The sequence below is a fragment of the Tauraco erythrolophus genome, chromosome 2, assembly GCF_009769465.1.
Source record: "Tauraco erythrolophus isolate bTauEry1 chromosome 2, bTauEry1.pri, whole genome shotgun sequence".
NCBI classification, from domain to species: Eukaryota; Metazoa; Chordata; class Aves; order Musophagiformes; family Musophagidae; genus Tauraco; species Tauraco erythrolophus.
The window spans coordinates 95913054-95937740 of NC_141466.1; the positions used below are offsets into that span (position 1 = coordinate 95913054).

General features: G+C 38.2%; 1 protein-coding gene across 1 annotated transcript in view; it reads right to left on the minus strand.

The window, feature by feature from the left end:
• Positions 1-24687, minus strand: part of HEATR5B (HEAT repeat containing 5B) — a 64064-nt gene that overhangs the window by 5977 nt on the left and 33400 nt on the right. The window contains 14 exon segments of the mRNA XM_086631624.1: positions 1964-2188; positions 3660-3929; positions 8991-9135; positions 9326-9453; positions 10433-10693; positions 11335-11572; positions 12857-13036; positions 15238-15306; positions 16393-16574; positions 18651-18902; positions 20753-20896; positions 20899-20991; positions 21829-21973; positions 24271-24440. Coding sequence (XP_086487750.1) covers positions 1964-2188; positions 3660-3929; positions 8991-9135; positions 9326-9453; positions 10433-10693; positions 11335-11572; positions 12857-13036; positions 15238-15306; positions 16393-16574; positions 18651-18902; positions 20753-20896; positions 20899-20991; positions 21829-21973; positions 24271-24440 — 2502 coding nt within the window.

The window sequence follows — 24687 nt, forward strand, 5'->3', positions numbered from 1 at the left end:
TTCCTCCTTTTCAAATACTCTGTATTTGCCATTGTCATCCTTTTTTCCCTTCCACAAGCTCTGTCTTCACAGATCTCATTCATGAATTTACATCAACGGAAAAAAAATTATGTATAACTATTATAATATAAAATACTGTTATGCTGGTTGTATGTGGTTCTGCTCTCCTTTGAGAGGCACAAAGAAACAGCAGACACATAGTCAGCAAAAGAAAAACAGCATGAATGCCCTTTACAGATGTCAGCTACTCACTCAATTGGCTTAGCCATCACATGAAACTCCCCTTCAAAAAACTACTCCAAGCATTTTAAATGACAAAGTAAAAAAAAAAAAAAGTTTAAATTTTATTGAATTATGAGACTTGAAATCGTATGCAGTAGACCTTTCTTAGATTGATTCTTCTGTGATGTGTCCCACTCCACAGATTGGAAAGGAAAAGGAAAACATACACTCTTGCAAGGAAACAACAAAGATTTCTGAAGTCTGCAAAAACATCTAAAGCCAGTAATGTTTCTGGAAAGAGGGACTGGGAAATCTTTACAGTAACAAAAAGCTGGAAGACAAGAGCTGATGTGACAAATCAAATTAGAAGTTTGACTTGGTTAACACAAATCTACTGATCCTTCCTCTTCAGACGTTTTCAGGATAGTTTGCAATTACCTACTCGCTCCCTATCTCTCACATGAGTAACTCCATTCAAGTCTCTCTTCAGTCTCTGGAAGTGGCTCCTTGGGGACATAATGGGATGTTTTTTGGCTGAACTACCATTATGCAAATGACAAATCTTGGTGTCTTTCTTTTGCTAACTACACAGCTGAGACTGTACATCATCTTTGCTTTTTGAAGGGCAAGGCAAAGTACGAATGTGAACCAGGAGTAGTCTGCAGTTCTCTAAAGAGACACAGTAGACATCCTGCTGGTGGGTAATAGATTTGTTTTTTGGCAGCGGTAGGATTTTTTCTCACCACTGAAAGGTTGTAACAGTATTGTGAATATCCTACTCCAGTATGAACCTTGCTGCAATTATCCCTCCTGCCTTCACACTCATTCACTTTAACACTTACTGTCGTTGACACTATATGAATTGTGTCAGTAAACACTTTAAACATACACAGATTGCCACTTTTCTTGAGGTTTAATTCGAGGTGTTGAGTCCATGTATAGCAATGAACAATTACCGTTTCAGTAAAGAGATCAGTTCCTTTACAAACACTGTTTTGGCAACTAAAATCTCCTTTAAGCTAGCAGGTATTCTGTGGAAAGAGGAAAAGAGGGGTGGAAATGATAGTTTGCTCAGGCCTTGCCAACATGTCTAGAGTTGTCAGTAGTCACAGAAATTGAGGCAAGGTCCAGGAAGTGAAGTGAATTCAGCTTGGAACTCCTCTAGATTTTACTTGCAAGACATTCAGCAGAAAGATCAATCGATATGAGAAGGTAGATTTCCAAGTTCCAGAAACAAGGCAGTAGCTGAAACTATGAATATTGGCAAGGTCAGTTTGAAAAAAAAATCTAAAGCATGAAATAATCACATAATAATGGGATTCAAAACGGAAAGGTCTGAACTACTACAGAAAGGACCTGAGGCGGGGGCAGGGCTGCAAGATGAGTTGCAAAAAGCAAAATTTCTAATAGGAGGTTATGATCAATATTGTCAAAGAAAACAAACCAACAAGGACAAATCTGGGATGGGAACTCCTGAGATATAACTGTACTTTCTTAAAGCCAATGCTGTGCACAGCATTGAGTCTTCAACACAACCTGTCAAGTAACTCTGATTAGTTATGCTCTGTGCACTGAGGTCTTTCTCCCGTTTCAATTTCACAAGCAACTCATACAACCACTTTTAATCCCCAGCCCTCAGACATGAAGCCTATTAAATTATAGGCAGATACAATACTGGCCTTTCATTACAGCAAAAGTCAGTTTTCTTATTTTAACTCCCCTGCACTGAGAAACCACTTACCAGGTTGAGAGTATTCCAAGATAGATGCCAGAGTGCTGCGGATAAGACCTGTCCATTGTTTCTGAGTTTCATCAGTCTTGACTGTTGGAAGAGTAACAATAGTTTTTATCCCTTGAAGGGCTGCACTGACTGGAGGTGGGACCTGATTATCTGCTGATTTTACTGCTGTTTCTTTCAGTACTCTTGTAATCAGAAATAGGATAGTGGGCAAGATTGTCATACATCCTAAAAAAGAAAAAAATAGAATTTCTGAAGTTAATTCCAACAAGTGTGGTAGATAACCTCTTTAGCTTTCCCACTATAGTTTAATAGCTAAACCATCATTCCTGAATGAACAGCAACATTTTAAGTATTGGCTTGTATGACTTGTGTTATGATATGCTTCATTAGTACTGATGAATTAATTTGGTGATAAAATATTGAACGGCACATATCACTTGTTACCTGAATTGCAGTTTATCTTGGTGTCTCCTTTGTCTTGTATGGAAAGTTTCCGTTTATACTGATTATAGTTAAACTGATTATAGTTTCCGTTACATCTAAAGTCTCAATTAACACAAATGGTTGTGCATACACTATCCCCCCCTCCCTATAGCTATCAGCTGGCTACATCTTCTGGATGAGGAAAAAAAACAACTCCAGCAGTGTCCGTAGACTAACAATAGTTTCTGAGATACTTTCACCAGCCACTTGCCAAATGCTGGGAGTCATGCCTTCACTCCAGTCAACACAGAAGTAGTACCATTACTCTTTCTGCCTGTCCTACACTGTCCCACTCCCTCGAAAAAAAAAAAAAGGGAGAAAGGAAAAAGAACCAGGAATCAAATAAAAACAAGGCAGGACTCCAGATCAGCTCAAAACCTACTATTCTTTTAAGAACTGTAGGACACAAATTATCCATTTGAGGACAAGTCCATGTTCTGTTCTGAGCATAACTTTGTTCAAATATGTTATTTACCATGCATCTCTCATTAAGGGACTAACCTCTAAAACGTCTCATCTACATCACTGTGTGAAACTTCCCAGAGGTCCTCAGGACAACTCTTAAGCAATTTGTTCTCTGAAAAGCAAAACTCAAAGAGCACAGCTTCCCATGTAATTGTGTCCTTTACTCCTTAACTTCACTCAGCACAATCACCCTAGTTTACACATATCCTTTGTGACAGTCTCCCTGGGCAGAAGAAAGCTCCATTTCGAGTCACATTTGGGATGACTGACAGCCAATGGCTGCAAAATCAAGTGTATCACAGCTGAATTGTGCTCTTTTTCCCTCAGTAGGATTCTCTTTTCATCCAGCTGCTACTTTCCATGAACTTCTCAGGAATTCAATTATCTCTGAGATGCTTATGTTCTTTTACAATATGATTATTCTTTAACAGTATCATTAAAATTGGCCAAAAGGTTTCAAATCATGAAAAAGGAAGGGAAAAAAAAAAGAACAATAAAATTGTAGTGCTATAGAGCTCACTTCCTCACCAAACATGCAGCACATACGAAAACTTATAATCAAATAATTTCCCTTATGTTGCTCACTGGAAAAGCCTGAATTCCTCATTTGTTTTAAAACCTAAATGTTATTTTCAATAGATGATCCTTAAAGTATCCCATGAAAATATATTTCGCTTGCTTTTAGTATCATATGCTCACTACATTTCCCCTACAGTAACCACTCGTGTATTTTATTACACTATCTTACCTGCTGGAGAACATAGAGAAGGTAGGTCAGACAGTATAGTAACAGTGGCAGCCACAAGACGAGCACTTTCGTCAGAGAGGTGGGATTTGGTAGCAATGTGACTTGGAGAATCTGACACTTTTGAACTCAGATGGGGCATGTGCCGTACTAGGATAAACATGAGCAATTCCATGGCTGCAAAGACGAGAGATTTTCCAGGCACAAGACCACCACTTTCACCTCCCTCTCCTAAAGCAAGAGGATTTTCTTTTTCCTCAATGTCATCTTCATCTGAAAAACGGAAAGAAATGTCTGAGGAGACAGTTAAGAAGGATCCCATACCAAATATTACATTAAACAGCCTTTTAAAAAAAGTTAAAAATCAAGAGGAAAAAGTTGCTTCACAGTAAGATACGACAAACATGGCTCAAGTCAAACTAAATGTTTTAGTTGGAATGACTTAAAGGGATTTAAAATGCTTTAGAAGTATTGTGATTGCAACAATACTTAAAAATCCATCCAGAACTAGAAAAAAAGTAGGAATACTTACACCAAATAAAAATGCAGGGATTATTTTGCTTCTTTTAAAACTGATTGTAAAATTTGCAGCAATCATTGCCAAATAAATAGGCATGACAATATTTTTTTAATTTAATGGCTATTAATTAAATGTTCCACCCTGACAAAATCTAATTTCAGCCTAAATTGATTATGAAATAAGAGAACAGAAAAGCATTGTAGGATTCTATGTCTGAGTTAATGATTTCAGTGCATTCAGTTCAAAAAGTCTCTCTTTTGAATGGCAGCTTGGCCAGCTGCAGTCTTTCCTTCTCCCATTAAATGGCAACAGAGATTCAGTAAGTCAAAGCTGGCCTGAACTACTCCTATGGAGCTCCTATGAATTTAAATGACTGCTAGTGTTATAACATCCACTGATTTGAAATATGCGACTTACTGGGCTTTCAGTAAACAATTCAATTAATTCATATGAAGGAACAGAGCTTGCATTTTTAGCTGTGCTGGTTCCCCAACTTCCAGCAAAATCCTCTCTCTGTCTTTATGTGGAAAATGGGTAAAAGTTAATGTGTTGGGTTTTTTTTTCTCAACAGTGTATTGTGCCAGACTAAGATGGTAGTTTTCCTTAGTAAAAGAATATTTTTTTGAGGTTTACTTTACTTCTTTCAAGTAAAAGAAAATATGGCAAACCTAACCTAACCAGAGATCAATGAATTAATTGCTAGGTTGCCACTTGGAAACTAATTTACCTGGCAAAGATGGAAACAGTACATCCCGCACGAAATTTTAAAGAAATGGTAAAGGGATGATTGAACTGGGAGATGGTCTGTTAAAGGAAGAGGTTACTAAAAGTACCTCAGAAAGTAGCTTTTGGACTTATGCTAACATCCTTATCAAGGATATTCTTGCATAAAGTAGAAACAAACTAACAAATTATGCTGATGAAAAGCCTAAGCAAAACATCAGAAACTGAAATATCGTAGCAGAAGCAGTGGGGATAAAATAAGAAAGAATTAGTTCTACTAAAACTCAATAAAGGCAAAGTCGAGGAACAAGATTTAGGTATATCAACTCATCAGAAAATCTCAGAAAAATTTAAGTCGAAAGGGACCTCCATCAATCATCCAAGTCTGTCCTGGTTTTAGCTGGGACAGCGTTAGCTCTTCTTTTTAGCAGCTAGAAGAGCTCCGTGTTTTGGTTTTACTCAGAGGCTCGCTCTGAGAAGAATGCTGATAGCATGCTGATGTTTGTGGTTGGACGTGAGACTCCAAGGACTTTTCAGTGTGCTGGAGTGCAGAAGCACGGCGGGATAAGGGGGGAGCATAGCTGGGACAAGGAGCCCACAATTCCCCTTGTGATTTGTGGTGGAACTTAAGATTGAGGCCAAACTGGCCAATTAGTATTCCATATCATGCAGCGTCATGCCCAGTATAAAAGTGAGGGGCAGCTGGAAAGAAGGGCTTTTAGTGCTTTTGCTCTTTCACTTTTCTGCACCTTTGCTCTATTGCCTTTTTTTCCCCCCTCTCTCTTCCAGTACTCCCACTCTCAGAGTACTCTCTCTCTCTCTCCCTTTCTATTTCGGGGCCTCGTGTTCGTCCGGGATTGCAGCTTCAGGACGAGACGGGCTTTGGATAAGAGGGGGTGGTGAGCATCTACACTGTGTAGTACTTATCTGTATTAAATTGTTCTTATCTCAACCCGTGGGTTTCCCGTTTCTCCTTTAATTCTCTCCCTCGTCCCTGGGGGTGGGGGAGGGTGAGTGAGCAACTGTGTAGGGTTTGGTTGCCAGAGCAGCCTAACCCACGACAAAGTCCAATCTCCTGTTCAAAACAGGGCCAACTTGAAATTAGAGCAGGTTGCTCAGGGCTGGTCCAGTTTTTAATATCTCCAAGCATGGAGATGCCACAACATCCCTGTTCTACTGATTCACCACTCCCATGGTGACAAATTTTTTCCCTGTATCCCGTCTGGATTTCCACTGCTGCAACTTGTGTCCATTGCCTCTTGTCCTTCCATCATATGCCTTTCAGAAGAGTCTGGATCGGTCTTCTCTTTAAATCCTCTTTAAGAAGCGGAATTGCTATTCTATCCCATATTAACCCTCTCTTCTGCAGACTAAACAAGTTCAGCTCTCTCAGCCTCTCCTCATGTGTCACAGACTTCATCTCCTTAAGCAGCTTAGTGGACCTCCACTGGAATTCCTTCAGTTTGTCAACATCCCTCTTATTCAGGGTGAGGGAGAAGGGCAAAGAAAACTAGACACTGCTCCAGATGCATCTTCACAAGCTCAAGTTGAAAGGAAAATCATATCCCTTAATCTACCGGTCATGCTTTTCTAATGCAGTCCAGTAACAGTGTTAAGCATTGTACAGGCACACCAAAGATTCACATTCACCTTGTTATCTGGCGTATCTGCTATCCAGTCTGTCAGCTCCTCAGCCTATACCAATGCACGGGGTTACCCCATACCAAATGCAGGATTTTGCATTTGTCTTTGCTGAACTTCAGCAGGATCTTGGCTCCTGCAGCTTGAGATTCCCCTGAAAGGCAGCACTGCCCTGCAGCGTATCCACCACTTGCACGATTTGGTATCACGATCTTGAGCACCACAGCTTTTCAAAGATGACTGCAAGCAGCCTCAGCACTTCATCAGCCAGCTCCCTCAGATGCATCCCATCTGGTCCCAGGGTATGTTCAGCTTTTACCTAAGCGGTCCCTAACCTAATGCTCATCTGCTGTAGGTAGCAATTCTCTCCCCTAAACTTCCTCATAGACACAGAAGGACTGAGCAAAGAAGATAATAGTGCCTCAGTTTCTCCCTGACGTATTTTGTCATTATATCACCTAATTCACTGAGCAGCAGGTCCAGTCTTTTTGCTGCCAAGGGATCTACAAAAGCCTTTCTTATCACACTTAACATTCATCACCACTCCTAGGTCCAGTCAAATCATGGCTTTTCTAATTCCACTCCTCCATGCCTGAGCAGACGTCTTCAGCAGTCCTCCTGGGCAGTTTGTCCCCATCTTCCACCACCCATACACTTCCTTGTCACATTTGAGCTCCGTCAGAAGTTCCTGTTCAGCCAAGTCAGTCCCATGCCATGCCTGTCTGGCATCCTGCACTTTTGGATGAGCTATTTTTTGTCACCAAAGATGAAACATCTCTCTTTCCTTTGCCCTTCTGGAAAGCTTGTCTGCAAGCTCACTACACAAATCCAAGTCTGCTAAGTCAGCCCAAAGCTTTTGCTCTGCTACTTGCTTTCCTCATTTCCCTTGGGATCACAAACGTAACTATCTTACGGCTGCTACAGCCACAGCTACCATTAACGTTCATGACCATTTCTGCTGTATTAGTGAGGAGCAGATCCACTGAGCACCTCCCTTATTTGGACTGTCCATCATTCCCACTGAAAAAAACTATGCCTCAGACGCTTCTGCAAGCTTCAGATTGTTAGCATCCTGCAGTGGTGCCCTTCCAGCACATGTCTGGATGGTAAAAGGCTCTCATGAGACTCCCATAGTTTTGATTGGAAGGCTTCTTCCAGTTGGTTTAATATGGCTTCACTCATCTCCTCTTCTTGATTAGGCAGCCTGTGGCAAACAAGAGTGTTCCTGACTGGCATCGCCTTCACTTCCTCTTAGCAGTATCAGTTCTGAGCTGTCAAAGAGGGACGGCTGGCTCAGATACCTACCCTGACAGCTTGTTCCTCTTCTCCTCTTGCCGTATCCCTATAGTGTTCTCCAGCTAGATGTCTGGAGATACAGTCTTTTGTTGCTGGAGTTCACAACCTTGCAGCCTCCACCTTCATGGGAGTCCCATCCTCCAGGGTCATATTGCAGTGCAGCCTATGGCTGTCTCTCCTTCTGTGACACATGGGCTCGGGCTCCTGTGCCTGCAGGATCTCAATGAAAAACACATCATTCTTCGATTGGCCTTTCCTGATGCTACACAAGCTGTTCACCTTCACATGCATTTCCTTCACATCTCACAGGTGAGACCAATGTCACATCCAGCCCTGGCTGCACAGACAAGCACCTGGAGGACAGTCACATCAGGACTTTCATCTGAATGTCAAGCCAGATTATTAGATGTCTGATGTGCCAGAGGTGATTGTTCCTCAGTCAGCAGATTGTTCCTCCTTCCTCTTCCTGTATGTCATTGCCATCGTCATGCTGACTCCAGCAGTCTTGCACAGTCTTGAGCAGCACTTCTGGGCTGCATGAGCATGTCCTTCCATGCCAACGACCTTACTCCTGTTTGCACACCCTGCTCCCAGAGGTCCTGGTTGCTGACACGCCCTGAATGTCAGTGAAGAAAGAACCCAGATGCAAGTCTGCTCCACATCCTTGAAAGATCTCCTGAGCAGGCAACTTTCCACATTGGTTCCAGCAGCAGTTCACTCACCTCATGAATGCCAGTTGTGCTAGGGACGTACTGTAAGACCCTACATTGGGGGCTGAACGATTAAACTTCAGAAGAAAAGTAAATGAAGTGCTAGGAGGCAGTCGACAGACAAGTATTAATGAAACTGAGCAAGGTATTAGTAAGACCTTAAGTGTGCTGGCCATAATTTTCATCACTCATATTCAAGAAAAATGAATGAAAACCAGCACATGAAAAGAATAACCGCTAGAATGATCAGAGGAAGAAAAACTACATCTTACAAGAGTTAAGAAATCAGCAGGTAAGATTATGAACACATCAAGAGTATCTGTGGAATACACAGCATTTTCCTCTTCAGTGTAACTATACTCTAATGTATCTGAGTTCCTTTCCCAATATGAAAACCTGTTGCTTATTTACTCTGCAAAGCAAGCTGTGTTTTCAAAATCTTACTTAGAGTGTTTCTTTTTTCCTGCAAATAATCTTGAGCTGCTCTTACTATCTGCTGGACAACTCCTGTAACCAGTAGCTGGACTGAAGGAGGATCCCAGGTCAGGAGGAGTCGGTGAAGCACACTCAAGAGTTCAACACCAAGGAGCTACAGTAAAGAACAAAATACATATTAAAAAAAATTAATTAGGACATAACAATTCCTAATTGTTATGTCACTTGCTTATGAGGAGTGAACACTTTTCTCATGCAAAAATAATTACAGCTTTTGTAATCATCACAGATGAAAGACCAAGACCTAGAAAAAGCTGATTGTTACAACACACTCATACAGTTACCTGATCCTCTGCAATATGGATCCTGGCACAAGGGGAATCCAATAAAGTATGAAGTGCTTGTAAACAAGACGTAACATGCTCAACAGGCTCTTCAGGTCGTGGGGAACATAGAAACTGTATACTAACACCTGAAAAGAGCAATAATTAAAAAGAATGTTCACAACATTGTAAAATCAAGGTGGTTGGTTTTTTTAGGTTTCTTTGTAATTATAGCAGGTTCTTAACTTCAGAAAGAAACATGTTTTTCTCAATTCTTCCTCCTTTAAAGGAAAAGAGAATTCATGTAGTAGAAATAGCAGAATTGTATTTGCTTTCTCTTAGGCATAACGTCTTCCCCAAAATTTGGGAGGAAAAATAACAGAGACAGCAAGCAACTTAGGTTACTGAATAGCAATCCACACTTTGTTCTAAAGATCCGCAAGTCAGACTTCTGAATCCTTCCACTGTAAACTGAGTTTTATTTTACTGAACTCTTTTAAATGTAAACATAACTGAGATGAAGTTAAGCCTCAAAAATCATGCAATATTCATATTATACATACAGCATTTAATTCTGGTTTTAAATATCTGTATATCTCAGCAAACTGTTGGCATTCCTCAGAATAAGTGATCACATCCACCTCTTAAAGCTGTTAGATAACAATGAAGGGAAACAGCAAGTGCTACTCACAGATGAAAAACTGATGCAAAAGCTACTCCATGGGACTTGTCAAATACCAGTCTCTACTGAACTGTGTTTTTATGAGGGTGTGTACTTTAGTAACTTTACAGCTTTTGTGTCTGAAGCCTAACATTTTGTATCATCTGAATTATATTAAAGCATAGAACAGTTCCTACTCATTTTATTCAATTATATTAATAAACTAGATATCCAACTTGTCTATAAAAATCACAATAATCACACCAACAAATATTGTGTCTAAGTTATAAAGAAGAACACAGGAGGCAGAGAGATATGGAGAGAATGAGACAGATATTTTGAAACATTACTGTCCAGACATGGGACCCATTTTAAACTTCCCAGATTTCAAGCAAAGTATCTTTTCTTATTCCCATGCCATTTCATACCATAATGCTGGTACTGAACTCTAAACTTGTAACTCTTACCCAAAATTAAGTGCATTCGATCTTTGTTTATCTCCGGCAAAGATTTAGTGGTAGGTGGAGTTCCAGGTGTCTGGTTTAACATAATGGATGTTGCACATTTCTGTGAATTGGGCATTGCTGCGGCAGTCTCTTCTGTTGACTCTGAAGCATTAAATCCTGTACAGTTTAGCCAAAGTGCCACTGCATGTAATATGGGAGCCCAGGAGTTTCGGTAATGCAGTCTAGCTGTATCAATTGTTTCTGGAGTGTAAAATGCTCCCCCTGTTAAATTAGCAAAGCAAAGGTAAGTTCTCAAATTCTCCGCAAATAGATAGACAAAAAGTATGTACTCTAAATTTGTTAGTTTATTTACTCTGGGTGTATTTGATCGTGTACATATTCAGATGTAATTCCTGTTAGTGACAGTGCATCCCAATTCTCCTTGTGAAGGAGCAACATCAGTACCTCTCTTGCAACAGCCATGACATAACAAAGAGTAAGCAGAGAGCGAGAAAGGCAGGCAAAGTCATCAGGTTTTGCAGCATTTTTCATATACAACACATTCTTAACTCAGTAAAATATTATAAGACAGTATCTGCTCTAATCTGAAGGGCTATGCTTTTTTTATAGTAAGCATCTATTTCCATTTAATATCAAAATATTAGAAGTGTAGAAGTATTCTTAATAAAACCATGTCCTTGTTGAAACAATCCCTGATTCAGATGAAAAATATCTTCATTGCCAGTTGAAGAGGAAAAAGCACACGCAAACTTCAAACATACATTCCTATTATACATAGGCAGAAATTAATCACTTGCATAAAAAACACACTTGCCAAATAATTTATAGAATAATTTTAAAGTCTCAACTAAGGGTTTCTTTCCATTCTTTGGAACAAGACAAAAAGAAATTTCAGCGCTTACCATCTGGTGGAAGCTGAGTAGCAAATTCAGCTGGTAAAGTTAAAAGAGCATAATCTTTCAGCGCAGCTAACCAGAGACGGCTAAGTGCAGGCAGCTCAGGTTGTACAAGTGTTATCAAACTGTCTGGTGGCAACTCATCTACAGTACCAAAATCATCCTCATCCTCCTCTGTGCTCTTTAAAACACGTTTTGGTTTGGTCTCTGCTTCTTTCTTAATTTTCATGGCAACAACATACACCTAGAAGAAAAACAGATATGAAAGTACATGCTGTGAGATCCTAAGAAGAAAAAAAGCAGCAGCCCTTCCCATGTAACAGATTCCATACACAGGTGACTCATCAGAAAATGACCAGGAAACAGAGATTTGCAATACATTTTATTTAAATATTTTTTCTTTATTTCTACCAGTATATACCAATTAGGCCCACAAACGACACTTTCCTAAAACAATTTGGCTACGCACTTTTTTTCCTTAAAAAGTGTCAATTACTGTTGCTCTACACAGACATATTGATTTAAATAACTGATTTTATTAAATTAATGCATCCTTATCGCAAAGATGTCTTTGACCTACATTAAGAGCTACTAGAGAAATTAGAGTAATTGTCACTTTCTGGGAGCAGATTAGGTATCAAAGACATGCAAATGGCTTTAAATGTGTTACATGAATACAAGAAAATTTATATGTTTGTCTTTGACAAATGCTATGAGAAGATAAAAGGATTTTCAAAAACAGATAAATATGGAAATAAGCAGAAATATAAAAAAAATACAGTAAAAATAAGCATTTTTTTGAGAAGAAATAGAAGTGTCTTCACACAATAGATGCTGAAAATTACAGTATGGGATGATTAACATTACACAGCTGAAATGTTAATACTTCGTAATTTCAAAAGTCACTTTCAAGAAAATTTAATGAAAAAATGGCAAACCTTGAAGTACTACACTAAAAGAAACCAAAATATCATTTGCGTAATTATATGTAGAGCTCTATAGCATCCAAGTAACATTTCAGGAAGCAATGCAATATAAGTAGTGCTAACTCCGTCTTTTGTAAATAGTTCAAGATTTGTGGTATTCCAGCCATTCCCCAACAGTATCTACATTAAGCCTGTAATTTATTATGAATGCTTTGACAAGCTCCTAGTTAATTAACTGGAATATTTTACCACCATATATTTTAAGGTTGTTCAGTTTTGGGTTGGTTTTTGTTTTTTTTTTAAAGTTTAAGAGCAATAAGATGGGAGGAAAACGAAAATCTGATAGAGTGTGAGTGTATACTTCAATACAGAAAAGCGCAGTAAAACAAAGAACAATCAAGTATCACTGTAAATACGGATTGCCAGAACGACAGAAAAAGGAACAGAGAAAGATAGATTAAAACATTCCAGGAGTGGAACTGCAACAGGTAAGGAGAAGGGCAGGCACAAGGCTCATTGGCCCAACAGCCAGCAAGGTCTGAGGCTGCTATTACACCCCAAAATCTTTTCAAACTTTTAAAGATTTAATGGTCAAAGTTTACCTCAGCCCATGCTTTCAAAACTGCAAGTTTTTCCATAGTAGTTGCACTCTCTCGGTAAAGCTGACTAGAAGATCCCTTTCCTGCTTGCACTTTATCCAGGGAAGAGACAAGAAGGTTGTGAACTCGGCGGAGATCATTCAGGTCACTTACAACTCCACTTCCTATCCAAGCGCTACATACCTAAACAACAAAGTTTAGAATTGTTATAAGCTAGTAAAAAAAAAAATCAACAACCTTATAAGTGAAAAAAAAATTAAGAAAACAAAACCCAAAACAATCACCACAAAAACTTAGCAGCCCTCTTCCTGCTTAATATAAAAAAATCTGAGGTTTTCCTTTATTCTCCCCACCCACCATAACAAAATTGCTCAAGTGAGTGGTTACAAAAGCTACATTTGCAAAGCATATCACAGTGGAACTTAATAGATACATGGAAAAATACTTAAAAGTTTTTTTTTTTTTTTAATCCTCTATAAATAAGTAAAAACAGTATTTTTATTCTGTTCCCAAGTGTCTGGTTAAATCGTTCAAGTAAAGAGTCATAACATTCACTGTGAAGAGTACAGCAGATAGCAATCAGTAAAAGTACATATTTAAAAACTCACACCTCTCAAATTTGATATTAAGGCTCCATACTAATGAGAAGCTTTCAACATCATTAATGTCGAGAAAATACCTAGAATGAGTGAGCTGAAAACCTTGAAACAAATGAGCTCTGATCTGGAATCAACAGTACCACATTCTAGAACAATCAATACCAGACACGGTGCACTGACAGTTGGGTGCCTCCCCACTTTTATTTTATTTTGAATTAAAACGTACCCAAACAGGTACTTAAAATCCAAACATCATACAGATCAGCAGCTTCTGTCTAGTGCTATACATTGGCATTCATTCTCTGAAACACATTCACGCCCAGACATAGTGCAGGCAATAGAAGAATTCTGGTGCAGTTGCTTTTCCACAAAAAGAAAAAGGGACAAATTCTTTCAGAAAAGCAGCTTCAATTCTGGTGGTGATTCTACAAGGATAAGGAACTGAAGCAAAAAAACCTACAGAACTCAAGCAGTTCAGGTTTTCATGGCATTCTTGTTCTATCTCCAATTTATTTATTTTGCTTTTAGAGAACTAGTTCCATGAAAGCCTTTGGGGAAAGGCCTCTCATGATCTGGAACCGTGGACACATTTAAAATAAACACAAACACAGAATGTGTCCCGAAGGTGCACAGAACAAGGCTGCTGAAGATCTGCCACAAATCCGTAACTCATTCACATCAGGACTCAGACCAGCTTCACTCCTGCTGCTGGGCAAGTCAACAACTGTTTCAGTAATGACATAAAACCGTAACAACATCAAACTCATTCAGTGCAACTCATCTCTGTCCATGAAACTTCTAGAGAGACAGTCCAATATCAAAACCTAATCTCCAGCCATTCAGTCCTGCGTGCACACATCCACTTTGAAACTGGTTGAATAGGGAAGATATTGACAAGTTATAAAGAATGTTATGTTTTCATACAAACTGCCTCTTCATCTAGCTTTAAATGCACATCTCTAAGGTAACATGAGCATACTCTTTCGTAAGTATAGATGCTAAATGATGCCATATTTGATCTGTCTTTACAAATTTTGCTGGAAATTAAGAGTATAAAATGACAGTACAAAATCCCAGTCCTGCTCGACTGAGATTTACTAAACAAAACTCACATACACAAAGTTATCATATTAAAACTGATGTTTGCATAGCTAATTAAACTGCTTGCTTTAAACTACAGTAGTAATTTAGCTGTGTAAACCACATACCAGATACTACTACAAGCTATGTTGCCAATACCTGATTTAAACCACAGTAGTACAAGATTACATACAAGAAAATACACATGCGCACACACACACACACAAAAAAGTCTTTCACTGAATTTTCACTGAGAGATTGTTACTATGAATGTAATGAGAATGCTCAGGTCTTCTAAAATCTAAAACAGAGTATTAATGGAAGTTTAGTGTTTAAAGGTAAATTATCAGTGGTTTGAACATTTGATCAGACTGAAAGGCATGTCAATAAATACATTACTATTGGGCTCACTAAGCAAGGTCTTTTTCCTTTTTTTTTTTTCTTTTAGCAGCAAATGCAGAATTTGCATGAAGACATCATTAGTTTCAGAAAGACTAAATATTTTCTGATGTAGCTCCCTAAAAGGACTTCCGCACTTCTGAGGAAGAAAACATATTACTAGGAGACTCAAAAGATGCTGCAAAAACATCAGGCTTAGGTTTACAAAATTTTCCAGCCTTTTGCTACAACTTCTCTTCTGCATCCTTCTTCCAAAGAGAAGGAAAATCAGTTTGGCTTATAGTATCTGAACATGTTTCTCTGTACCTGGCAGGCCTTTGCAGTTATATCAGACGGTGTATCTTGAGAAAAAGCTGGCCTCAGAGCAGCTCCAACCTGTTGACAGGAAGAAAAACTTGAAAATCCAAGTAAAACAACAGTGACAGAACATTCTTCATCTCGTCTTGTTTAAGGCTTAAGCAGATACACAGAAAGAGCAAGACAAGACTGTCAATTTTGGCATTAGCGTTACACCCCAAACTTGCCCGTGCTGTCTAGCAGATACTTGCAATAGTATTTTTTAAACAACAAAAAAGTCCTAAACCAGTTTCTTCCTGCTTGCCCATTGCCTTTTTAAGCCTCAACTACCTTTGTCAAATACGTAGTATTATCTTTCTTCTGCTAACAAATATCCCTTTAATCATGAAAGTATTACAGGTGCAATTTAGGCTAAGTCTTAAAAAGCCAACGACTTTTTGATGTCCAAAGGAATAATGATGCGAAATATTTATGGTTGGATTTCCATCAAGTTCCCAAAATGACAAATACTGACAAAAAAAGCCTTTTAGGCAGTTGTTATAAGGCAGCATTCTTCTGAAACAAAAGGAACCAAGTCAAAGAGACAGAAGCAATGGTTACAGCACTATAGAAAAAAAAAGGCAGGAAGTGAAAAGGATGAAAGTTTGCCTTTATAAAGTATTTGCAAAGATCTTTAAGATACAATGAAGACAAAAGAGGTGAAAGACTATGCAACAAAATACAGCGATAATACCTCAAAATAAATCTTCTTGCCCACCTGCCATTAATATATTTTGTAGTTTTCTTTTAAACAGAGGTATATTCATTAATTCCCAAGAAAACAGACTTATTAGATTCCATCTGGAACTGAATCAGCATTATTTTCCAACTCCTAATTTTACAAATGAAATGTCACTCTTGCCAAAAATTAAATGTAACTTGTAATATTTGGCTTTCCAGAATCAATAGCTATTGAATTTTTACTTTTGTCAGCTACTAAATTAAAACAAATAGGAAGAGATACAAAAATAAATTTTGAAGATGTAAATAAGAGAGTCTCTTCAGTACATTTTCACACACAAAAATCTCTTCACAGCTCTTTTGAAGTTACAAAATGTTCTCAAAGCTAATACTAGCATACTGGCATAAATGTACAATTTCCTGAACTTATAAAGGAGGTCTCACATTAGCCTGATACTGCTCCAGTATCACATGGCCTGGAAACTCTGGCTCAGGAACTGATGCAAATTTCTTGATAATGTCTTCAAGAGCTTGCAGACCCGCCATTCGTAACTGGTTGCTGTGATCAGTTGCAGCCATGAACGCCATTCGAATAAGGTCAGAGAGATGCAGTACTAAGAAGTCATCTTAGGACAAAAGAGAAAGCACAATTTAGTAACTTAAAAGATAGCTAACACAAGAGACATTGGCAACATTTTCCTCATTGACGTGTACAAATTTTACCTATTATTTTTCAAAGGTCCATATTTAGGTTATGGAAGAAGGCAGGAAAGAATGTAACCTATTTTTCTTTCTCCCCCCTCCTCCTCCTCCCCTCTAAAAGTGATACAAGGATTTTTATTCCTAACATAATCTTAAAAATTAAGCACAAATTTGAAACTAAATTAATATATGATATACATAAATTGCAATGAATAGAGTACGTAAATGTGGCTGAGTAGCTTAGAAGATATCAGAACATGTAGTAAAGCTAATTTTAGTGATTCGCCCCAAATGTACAGAAAACCTTCACGGCAATTGCTGTTCCAGTCCTATGCTTATAGTGACCCCTGCTGACAAAGTAAACTTGATGAGGTTCTCAGCACCTAAAACCAACATGCCTCTAGTTCTGCTCCCAAGACCCACAGCCAAGGCTGTAAGTAAGCAGCAGATGACACGCAGAAAAAAAAACCACCAATACATAACCCAGTAACATTTCTGAAAGGATTATTCTTCTCTATTTATTCATTTTATTTCTCTCCTTACTCTCAATTTGAAATTACCAGATGTTGTACAACTACTATGAAAATAAATTATTTAAAAACATAATATCCAGGGTGACTAACAAACCCCACAAATTATCAAAGCTCTACATATTTTCAAGTCTCAAGGTAAAAAAAGAAAAGCTCATTTTGTAGCTGAAACTTTTCAGAGGCATGTCAGTAAAGAAGGACTGGAAATCACTTAAAAACTACAAAGTTGTAAAGTCTGCACTTACTTGTTCAGACCATCACAGATGTTAGTAAAATTTAAATATTTTGGAAGTTGAAGTCAGGGGGTTAGAAGTTTGCTGAGTTTTCCTTTTTACAATGATATCAAACACATCAAGCTCACTTTAAATAAATCCAGAGCTGTAAATTCTCAGAATTATTATATGCAATCATCTACAGGATCCTAAAAGCAGCAGTTATTTCACTATTTTCTCTATAATACAATGCTATCTCGAAATAAACTTTCTCAAAACTCGTCCCTCTTAAGTCTTCAGTGACCTAAGCCTCAAATCAAGTCAGAAACAAGATTTTCACAAAATCAATGCACAGTGCTGGAATCAGACCGCACCAAAGCAACACAAGTAAAAACTTTATAAATTTCAGTATCATAACAGACACTGTCAACGACACAGACACTAAAATCATTAATCCTATGCATTCTAGGATGCTCATGATATTCATCCTACATACGCAAAGTTCTCATGAGCACTACATGGCTGAAAGCCAACAATCACTATGCACCAGAACCAATACACATGGACAACTCAAGGACAGAAACTTCTTACTATCTATTAGAAAACCGTTTCTTCACAAAACAACGTCATCTCTGACTTCTCACTTTTGATCCTCTAACTCATAAAAGTATTTTCAAAACACGAGCTTTAAAACTAATATTACGCACTCTCATGGATACCAAAAGAATGAAATTTATAAAGCAGCTGGGTCCACGTCTTACTATAACTCCCTCCCACATCCCTCTATCCACAACCATTCCCACCGCAATGATTACCTGGCCTTCTCTCTTTTTCATTTCCTAGCGTCCCTTCCATCCAGAGATGCTAACATAATCTCTGAAGTCTAATTCATCGCTATCATTACGTTAAACTCAGAAAACTGTTTCCAGCTCACCCTCAGCTAGAAGTTTACTGCTTCCATTTCAGACTGGAGAAAAAGTTTGCAAATCTAAGGAGTTTTTTTCCAAGCAGATCAGTCTGCCAGAATTTATATCCTCCAGCAAATCTCATTCTTTGTGTTCACAGTATGGTAACTACAGTGGTTATACAACTACACTTCTATTGACTTCTGCGGGCCATTTCCTGTGGTTTTAACCATTTGAATGAAAGGATAACTGCTTGTATCTTTTTCTTGGTTGTGTAATCTTAATCTGTAAAAAGGTGTCAAAAATTAAAAGACAGTTAAAATCAAAACAAAATATGCACATTCTGTAATTACTTTTTGGGTTTTTAAGTCTGGCTGAACGAGCCAGTGCCAGATCGAAGTGCGCCTTGTTCGCATTCTCACACAGCATGATAACTCGGCACAGACAGTCTGCTGCAAACACACGAGTTGCCCAACGAGGTGCTACAGAAGGTTTGGATTTATCATCTTCACCCAAGGTGGTAAACATTGTATCATCGTCCATCTCGTCCTTCTTCTCTGACTCCTCATCCTTCCCTCCTCCCAAGGGAGCAGCAGTGCTCATGTCTACAATAGAGAACAATTAAAAAAAAAAAAATCCCATTGTTACAATCCACAGAAGACAGCTAAGAACATATTCAAAGCCTTTCCTCACGCTCAGATTAAAAACAGATTAATTGTTCTCTTGAAACAACAACATTTGAAAAATGTAAAGAGACATAGGAATATTGGTAGAAGAAATGTTTTTCACCTGTAATTTGAGCTACATGATCCTTTATTTGGCTTAAATGATGTGAAATAAATTCCTGTGTTAATTCTGCACAGATATCAACTGTAGCTGAATCCCGTATCTAAACTTCTCATCTTTGAAAATTAACCTATTAAAATTGCCAATAAACAGTGTAAGGAGATTACCAGGCTCAGAATCAAAGAATCACCTCTTGTTTCAAGTAAAAGCTAAAGTGCACATTAAACCGAAACACAACTACAAAGTTTCATGCCATGGGACAAGTGCACAGCCAAGTAGGCAGTTTATGGCACCCACAAACGTGCTCAACATTCAAAAAATTGTTTCTCTAAGTGTAGCTGTGAGGCTTCATTTCAGAAAACAAAACTACTTCAGAGATCACATTAAAAAAAAAAAAAAACCAAACAAAATCCAAACAGGGACAAAAGACAACTCGGCAAACATGAATATACACTTCTACTATTCAGAAATGAGAATATAAAATCTCAATGACAAGGTCTAAATTAGCAAAATGCCAAGATATTGACAAAAATTACTCTGGCAAAAATTAAGAGAAGAACGAGAGGAAATTATTGCAAGGGTAACCCACTCCAACTAAGGCATACTTCCTAAGAAGTCTAAATTTAAGCAGCTGAAGAGCCAAGACATTCAATAAAGACAGAAAGAGGTCATGACAAATCAAACGTGGATGAAGCCAATTCACAACAAGGGTGTTTTGAGAAGGCAACCAGGACCTTATGTGGCTGACTTGTAAATTTCTGCTTAAAAGGCAAACCAGATTTTGTTCATGTACCAGTTTGCCGGATCAAAGGAGTTCAAAATGAAGTTGCTGGCTTATTACAGCTGACAGAAGTTTATTTAAATACAGTTCTCTCCAAGACTATTTAATCTACTAATAAATAAGAGATTGGACAACCATGTTAAAAACTTTAAAACCCATTCCACATGAAATAAGAAATGGACACACCGACATCAAACTTGGGGAAACGAGGCCTTTCTCACTGGGCAGATACACAGTTAACTACATGGCATAGAGAAATCATTGGTAGCATTACTCATCAGTAAATGTAAAGCTGGCAACGTTTAGAAAGAGCTTCAGGATGAACTCACAGTATGCCAATAAACAAGTATAAATGCAAGAGAAACGAGCAGAATCTGCGTCACAACCATCCTACAAGCTGAAGAACAGGAATAAGGTCTCAGAGGACAAGATCTGCGCAAACAAGTCTGCAAAGCTGAACAACAAGCAAAAGCCTCATCACCATAGCAACCCATCAAGGCATCAATAACTCACAAAACCTCATAAAAGAAAGCTCAGTGTGCGCACAGCTCTCTTCCTTCTGTATGGCCCTGATGTATAAAGGCTAAAAAGAATATGTCTGCTTTCACTGATACTGAAATGTCAGAGTAATAATCACACTGCTTCTCTGCTGGAAATCCTACTTTAAGGCAGCTAACTTATTAATCTTAAAAGCAATATTCTAAAACTTGACATAACTTTGATGATTTCTTCTTTCCAAGGAAGTTTTAAGGCACTATAATCAAAATTCTATATACAATACAAGCTATGTCTTAGCTAGGGTAAGAGACAGGCTCCAAATAAATATTGCCAGAAGATGCTAATACTAAGGACATATTGTCTTTTTTGTGAACGCTATAGAACACTTACCACTGGAAGCTGCAAGGACATCCTTACAAAGCATTAGCCAGTGAGAAAGGTTTTCTACTGCCAGCGATGAAAGCATATGTCCCAGAGTATCATGGATATCTGAGCACAACTTCCGATCAGTCTCCCGATCCAACATTCCAAAAGGACACCTTCGAGGCCTGTCTCTGTTATATTAACTCCCTGATGCCGGGAAAGAGCATCTCGCCGAGAACCAGCTCCTGGTGCAAAGGGATTAATATCTGCAAAATGATAATGAGAAACCTTTTCTGAAATCAGTAACCCAATTTTAAAACTTGTGATAACAGACTAGAATTGGACATTGCATATTTGTGTGTCTATAGTTCTGGCAATGATACACCAAGATGTTACCGAATTTCTCCTGAATTAATACTAGAAATATTTTAATACAGCAATTAATTTAACTTATTTTCTGCAAGGCAAATAACACCTCCTAGTATCACTCAAAAAAAAAAAAAAATCAAAAAAATATCTCTCTCTCAAGGTATATACTCCATGAATTTTTAAAAACCCCTATTAGTACTGGACTCTAAAGAATCTTTCCAGAGACAGGCTTTACTGGTGTGATTTAATACGAGTAAGCTCACAGTTCTGTATGAAGACTGTGCTCACCAACACTGCTGAGACTCCTATTTTCAAGATAAAACGATACATGTAAGATTTGAACCAACCAGCAAAGTCCATATGTTTTACAGAATTTGCTGCTAACAGAAGATAACACAACCAGGTATCCCAATCAAATAGCATACAATTAAGTTAATTTTCAAAAGAGCAAGACCTAAAACATGAGAAAAAACGTAAAATGTTTCCACTGTACATACACTGCATTCCCTATTTGATTGCCAGTCTTAATGGGGCAGAGAAGTCTGAACTTTACAAAAAGTTAAATTATAAGTGAAATTCAAGAGGTAAGCAGGGGTGTGGCCAGAAGTTACTGGAGCTGGAAGGGACAGTTTGAGTTTTTTGTTTTGTTGGGGGTTTTTACCCCTTCTCTGAAGGCAAGCCACCCATACGCACATGCAACTATTACAAAAAGGCCACATGAAAGAAATACTTACTGATGCCACTGTTTTCTTTGTCTCCAGCATTTTTTGCTAAGCTCATGGCATATTCACATACTTCTGCTGCTTCCCTCTGAGCAAGCTGTCGTAAACATGCAACTGCAGCCCGACGAAGCAGCAAGTGAGAGCTGCACAAATGAACCTAAAAATCAGAACCATTACAGGAAAGAGTAAACTGCTGCATACCTGTATCATTAATCAGTGCTGCTAGGGACTAACAGCATTCTGTTTTTCAGTCCTATGCCCATGTGTGAGATGCTGGGTACCAAGCTCTTTACAAGATCTTGAAAGTTCAGAAAAAAGCACTTTTTATAATGTACAAATATGAAAATAAAGTTGTTACTTGGTTAAAGAGATAAGAGCTTAAATATTGGCGCTACTCTGCCAGTGTCCTTTGGACTAATCAGCACTACTCAACTTCATGTTCTGCTATAGCTGTAAATCACATTCTTTTAATGAAAAAGCCATCATCAGGTGCACCACACGACAGCTATCATAAAAACTTTAATTTCAAATTTGTACTAGAATTTATAGCACAAGTTTTTGTAAGTCCCTCTCAATAAGACAACTTCAGATTTCTTCGCTGACCAACACTGGCTTCTAATTCCTTTTGAATAACCTCAAGTACAACCAAACATTTTTCTTAAAGAAGAATTTTGCATGGTCCCTATTTTTCTGAGAGGAAGTAGCTGCACAGAGAACTTAATGTTTTTCCACAGTGGAAGAGATGAAGAGTGCTCTTTAAGGAACTCTGATTCTTTATTTACCCTGGGGAATTTGTTTTTAATAAACCGAATACACATTTGCTTTCTCAGTATTAGGTTATTATGTGGACAGAAATTGCTTTCCTAAATGAAAGGGTTGTATAAAGCATTTTAACAGTAGATCTTTATTCCACATATGAATATACAAGATTTTAGTCCTGAAAAAACAAGCAGACTTTAAAGAACCTCTAGATATCACACTGAGGTTGTTTTAATGGAACTAAAACACAGAACGTTTGAGGGATTTAATTAATGGAAAGAGTATTCCCTGTTTTAAGTTACAAAACAAACAACTAGTGGTTACGAAGCCAACGCAGGAAGAAGAATTTAAACTAGATTATGGAATTGTGTGGTTTCATTTTGATACCTGGCATTAATTCCATTAAAAAGTGAGTTAGAAAGCAATGAAGTTTGTTAACAGGGCAGGTAAGGCAGACCTTGCCTACCTTGCTATGCAGTGTATTATGGAGTATAAAGAAATGCAAAAGACAATTCAGAGGAAAACTTATGAAACTTAAGTATGACCTCGAAGTGAGGAATATGAGAAAAGAGAAAGAAAATAGCTTTCGTTTAGAAGAGAACCATAAAGGAAAAGGAAAGAGACAGTAGAAAACCCCGGGAAAAGTTTTCAAAACAGCACTAGTCATTGCTGTATGAACTTCATTGTCTGTAATATTACCCACTGGTACTTACAGATTAAATGCCTGTAGGGATTGTTTGTCATGTCGTATATTGTATTCATACAAGAGAGGCTACCTACTTTTGGGTACTTGGCACCTATTTCATGCAAAATTTTGAGGCAGGACAAGTGACATTCTGGGAACACGCAGCACTTCCAAGAGTGCTCCAGAGTATAGGAGGGATGCAAGGGTGAGGGTGGAGGAGGAAGCATGTAATGAGAGGATACCCTACAGAAGGTCTGGATTGCAGGCTACAAAAACGTTCCAGTATTGACTAAGTAGGATTGCGCTCCTTCAGGTAACACAGAACCACCAGTTCCACAAAGAATGACACAAAGAACTTTGCAAAACATCCAACAAACATTAGGGTGAAGCTTTTCAAATTTCTCAATTGGACTGCCGAACCCTCTGAGAATTATTTTAAGAATAGTAATAACAAAACCTAACACACCAAAACGCACACCCACACACACCACCTTTCCTCTTACAGTCATATTTGGTATGTTTTGGGTTCCAGCCTCTGCCTCGCTTTCAGCCAGGATTTGCTGACAGAACACTAGCGGAGGGTGAAAGCAATGCTAACAACAGCAGCGCAAGAATTTGAATGTCAGCACCTACTACGCTGACAGTGGGAAAATAAATCCAAAATCTCCTACATTTCCCTAACTCACTCACTTCCCTCTGTTCATGCAATCAGTTGGAGGAAAGAGCATTTCAGCATCTTTTTACTCAGTCATGTTCTATGCAAACATTTGTTATCTTGTGTTATCTAGGGTGAAAGAGAATCAGACTCTATGACTTCAATTTGGGTAGCATTCTGAAAAGATCTGAAATGGCTCAAGGACAGACATCCTTTTATTGCACTCCAGTGTTTTTGCAGATGTGGCTTGCTTACTACATGTGGGTATCCCTGACATCTTGGCTAAGCACTTCTGTCCTCCGCTAAGCACACACATAAAACTTGAAGGAACAAAAGAGATGCATTTTGTACTCACACAAAGACTAGGAACCAGACTGGACAGGTTGACATGCCGTGGTGCAAACATATGAAGCTGCTGAAGGCAGGATATGGCAGCTGCCTGAACAAGTGAGTCTGAATGGTCTTGTGTGATTGCACATCCCACCAAACAGGAAGAACGGATTGTTGAAATGGTAGCTCCATTACCTAATGATTTAATATGACATTCTTAAAACAGCAAAATTTTTGTATGACAACTGTAGAATTTAAACCTTGGAAAAACAAGAATTTTTAATGCTTCAAAGTTCACAGATTAACATGCAACTTTTCTGAACTCCTACCGCAAATGAGTATCTACACAACTTCAAAGAAACACTTCAGAGTGTTTCAATATCTCTTTTTTAGCTCAGTTAAACAACATCCTGTCCAAATGAAATGCTGGATCAACGATCTT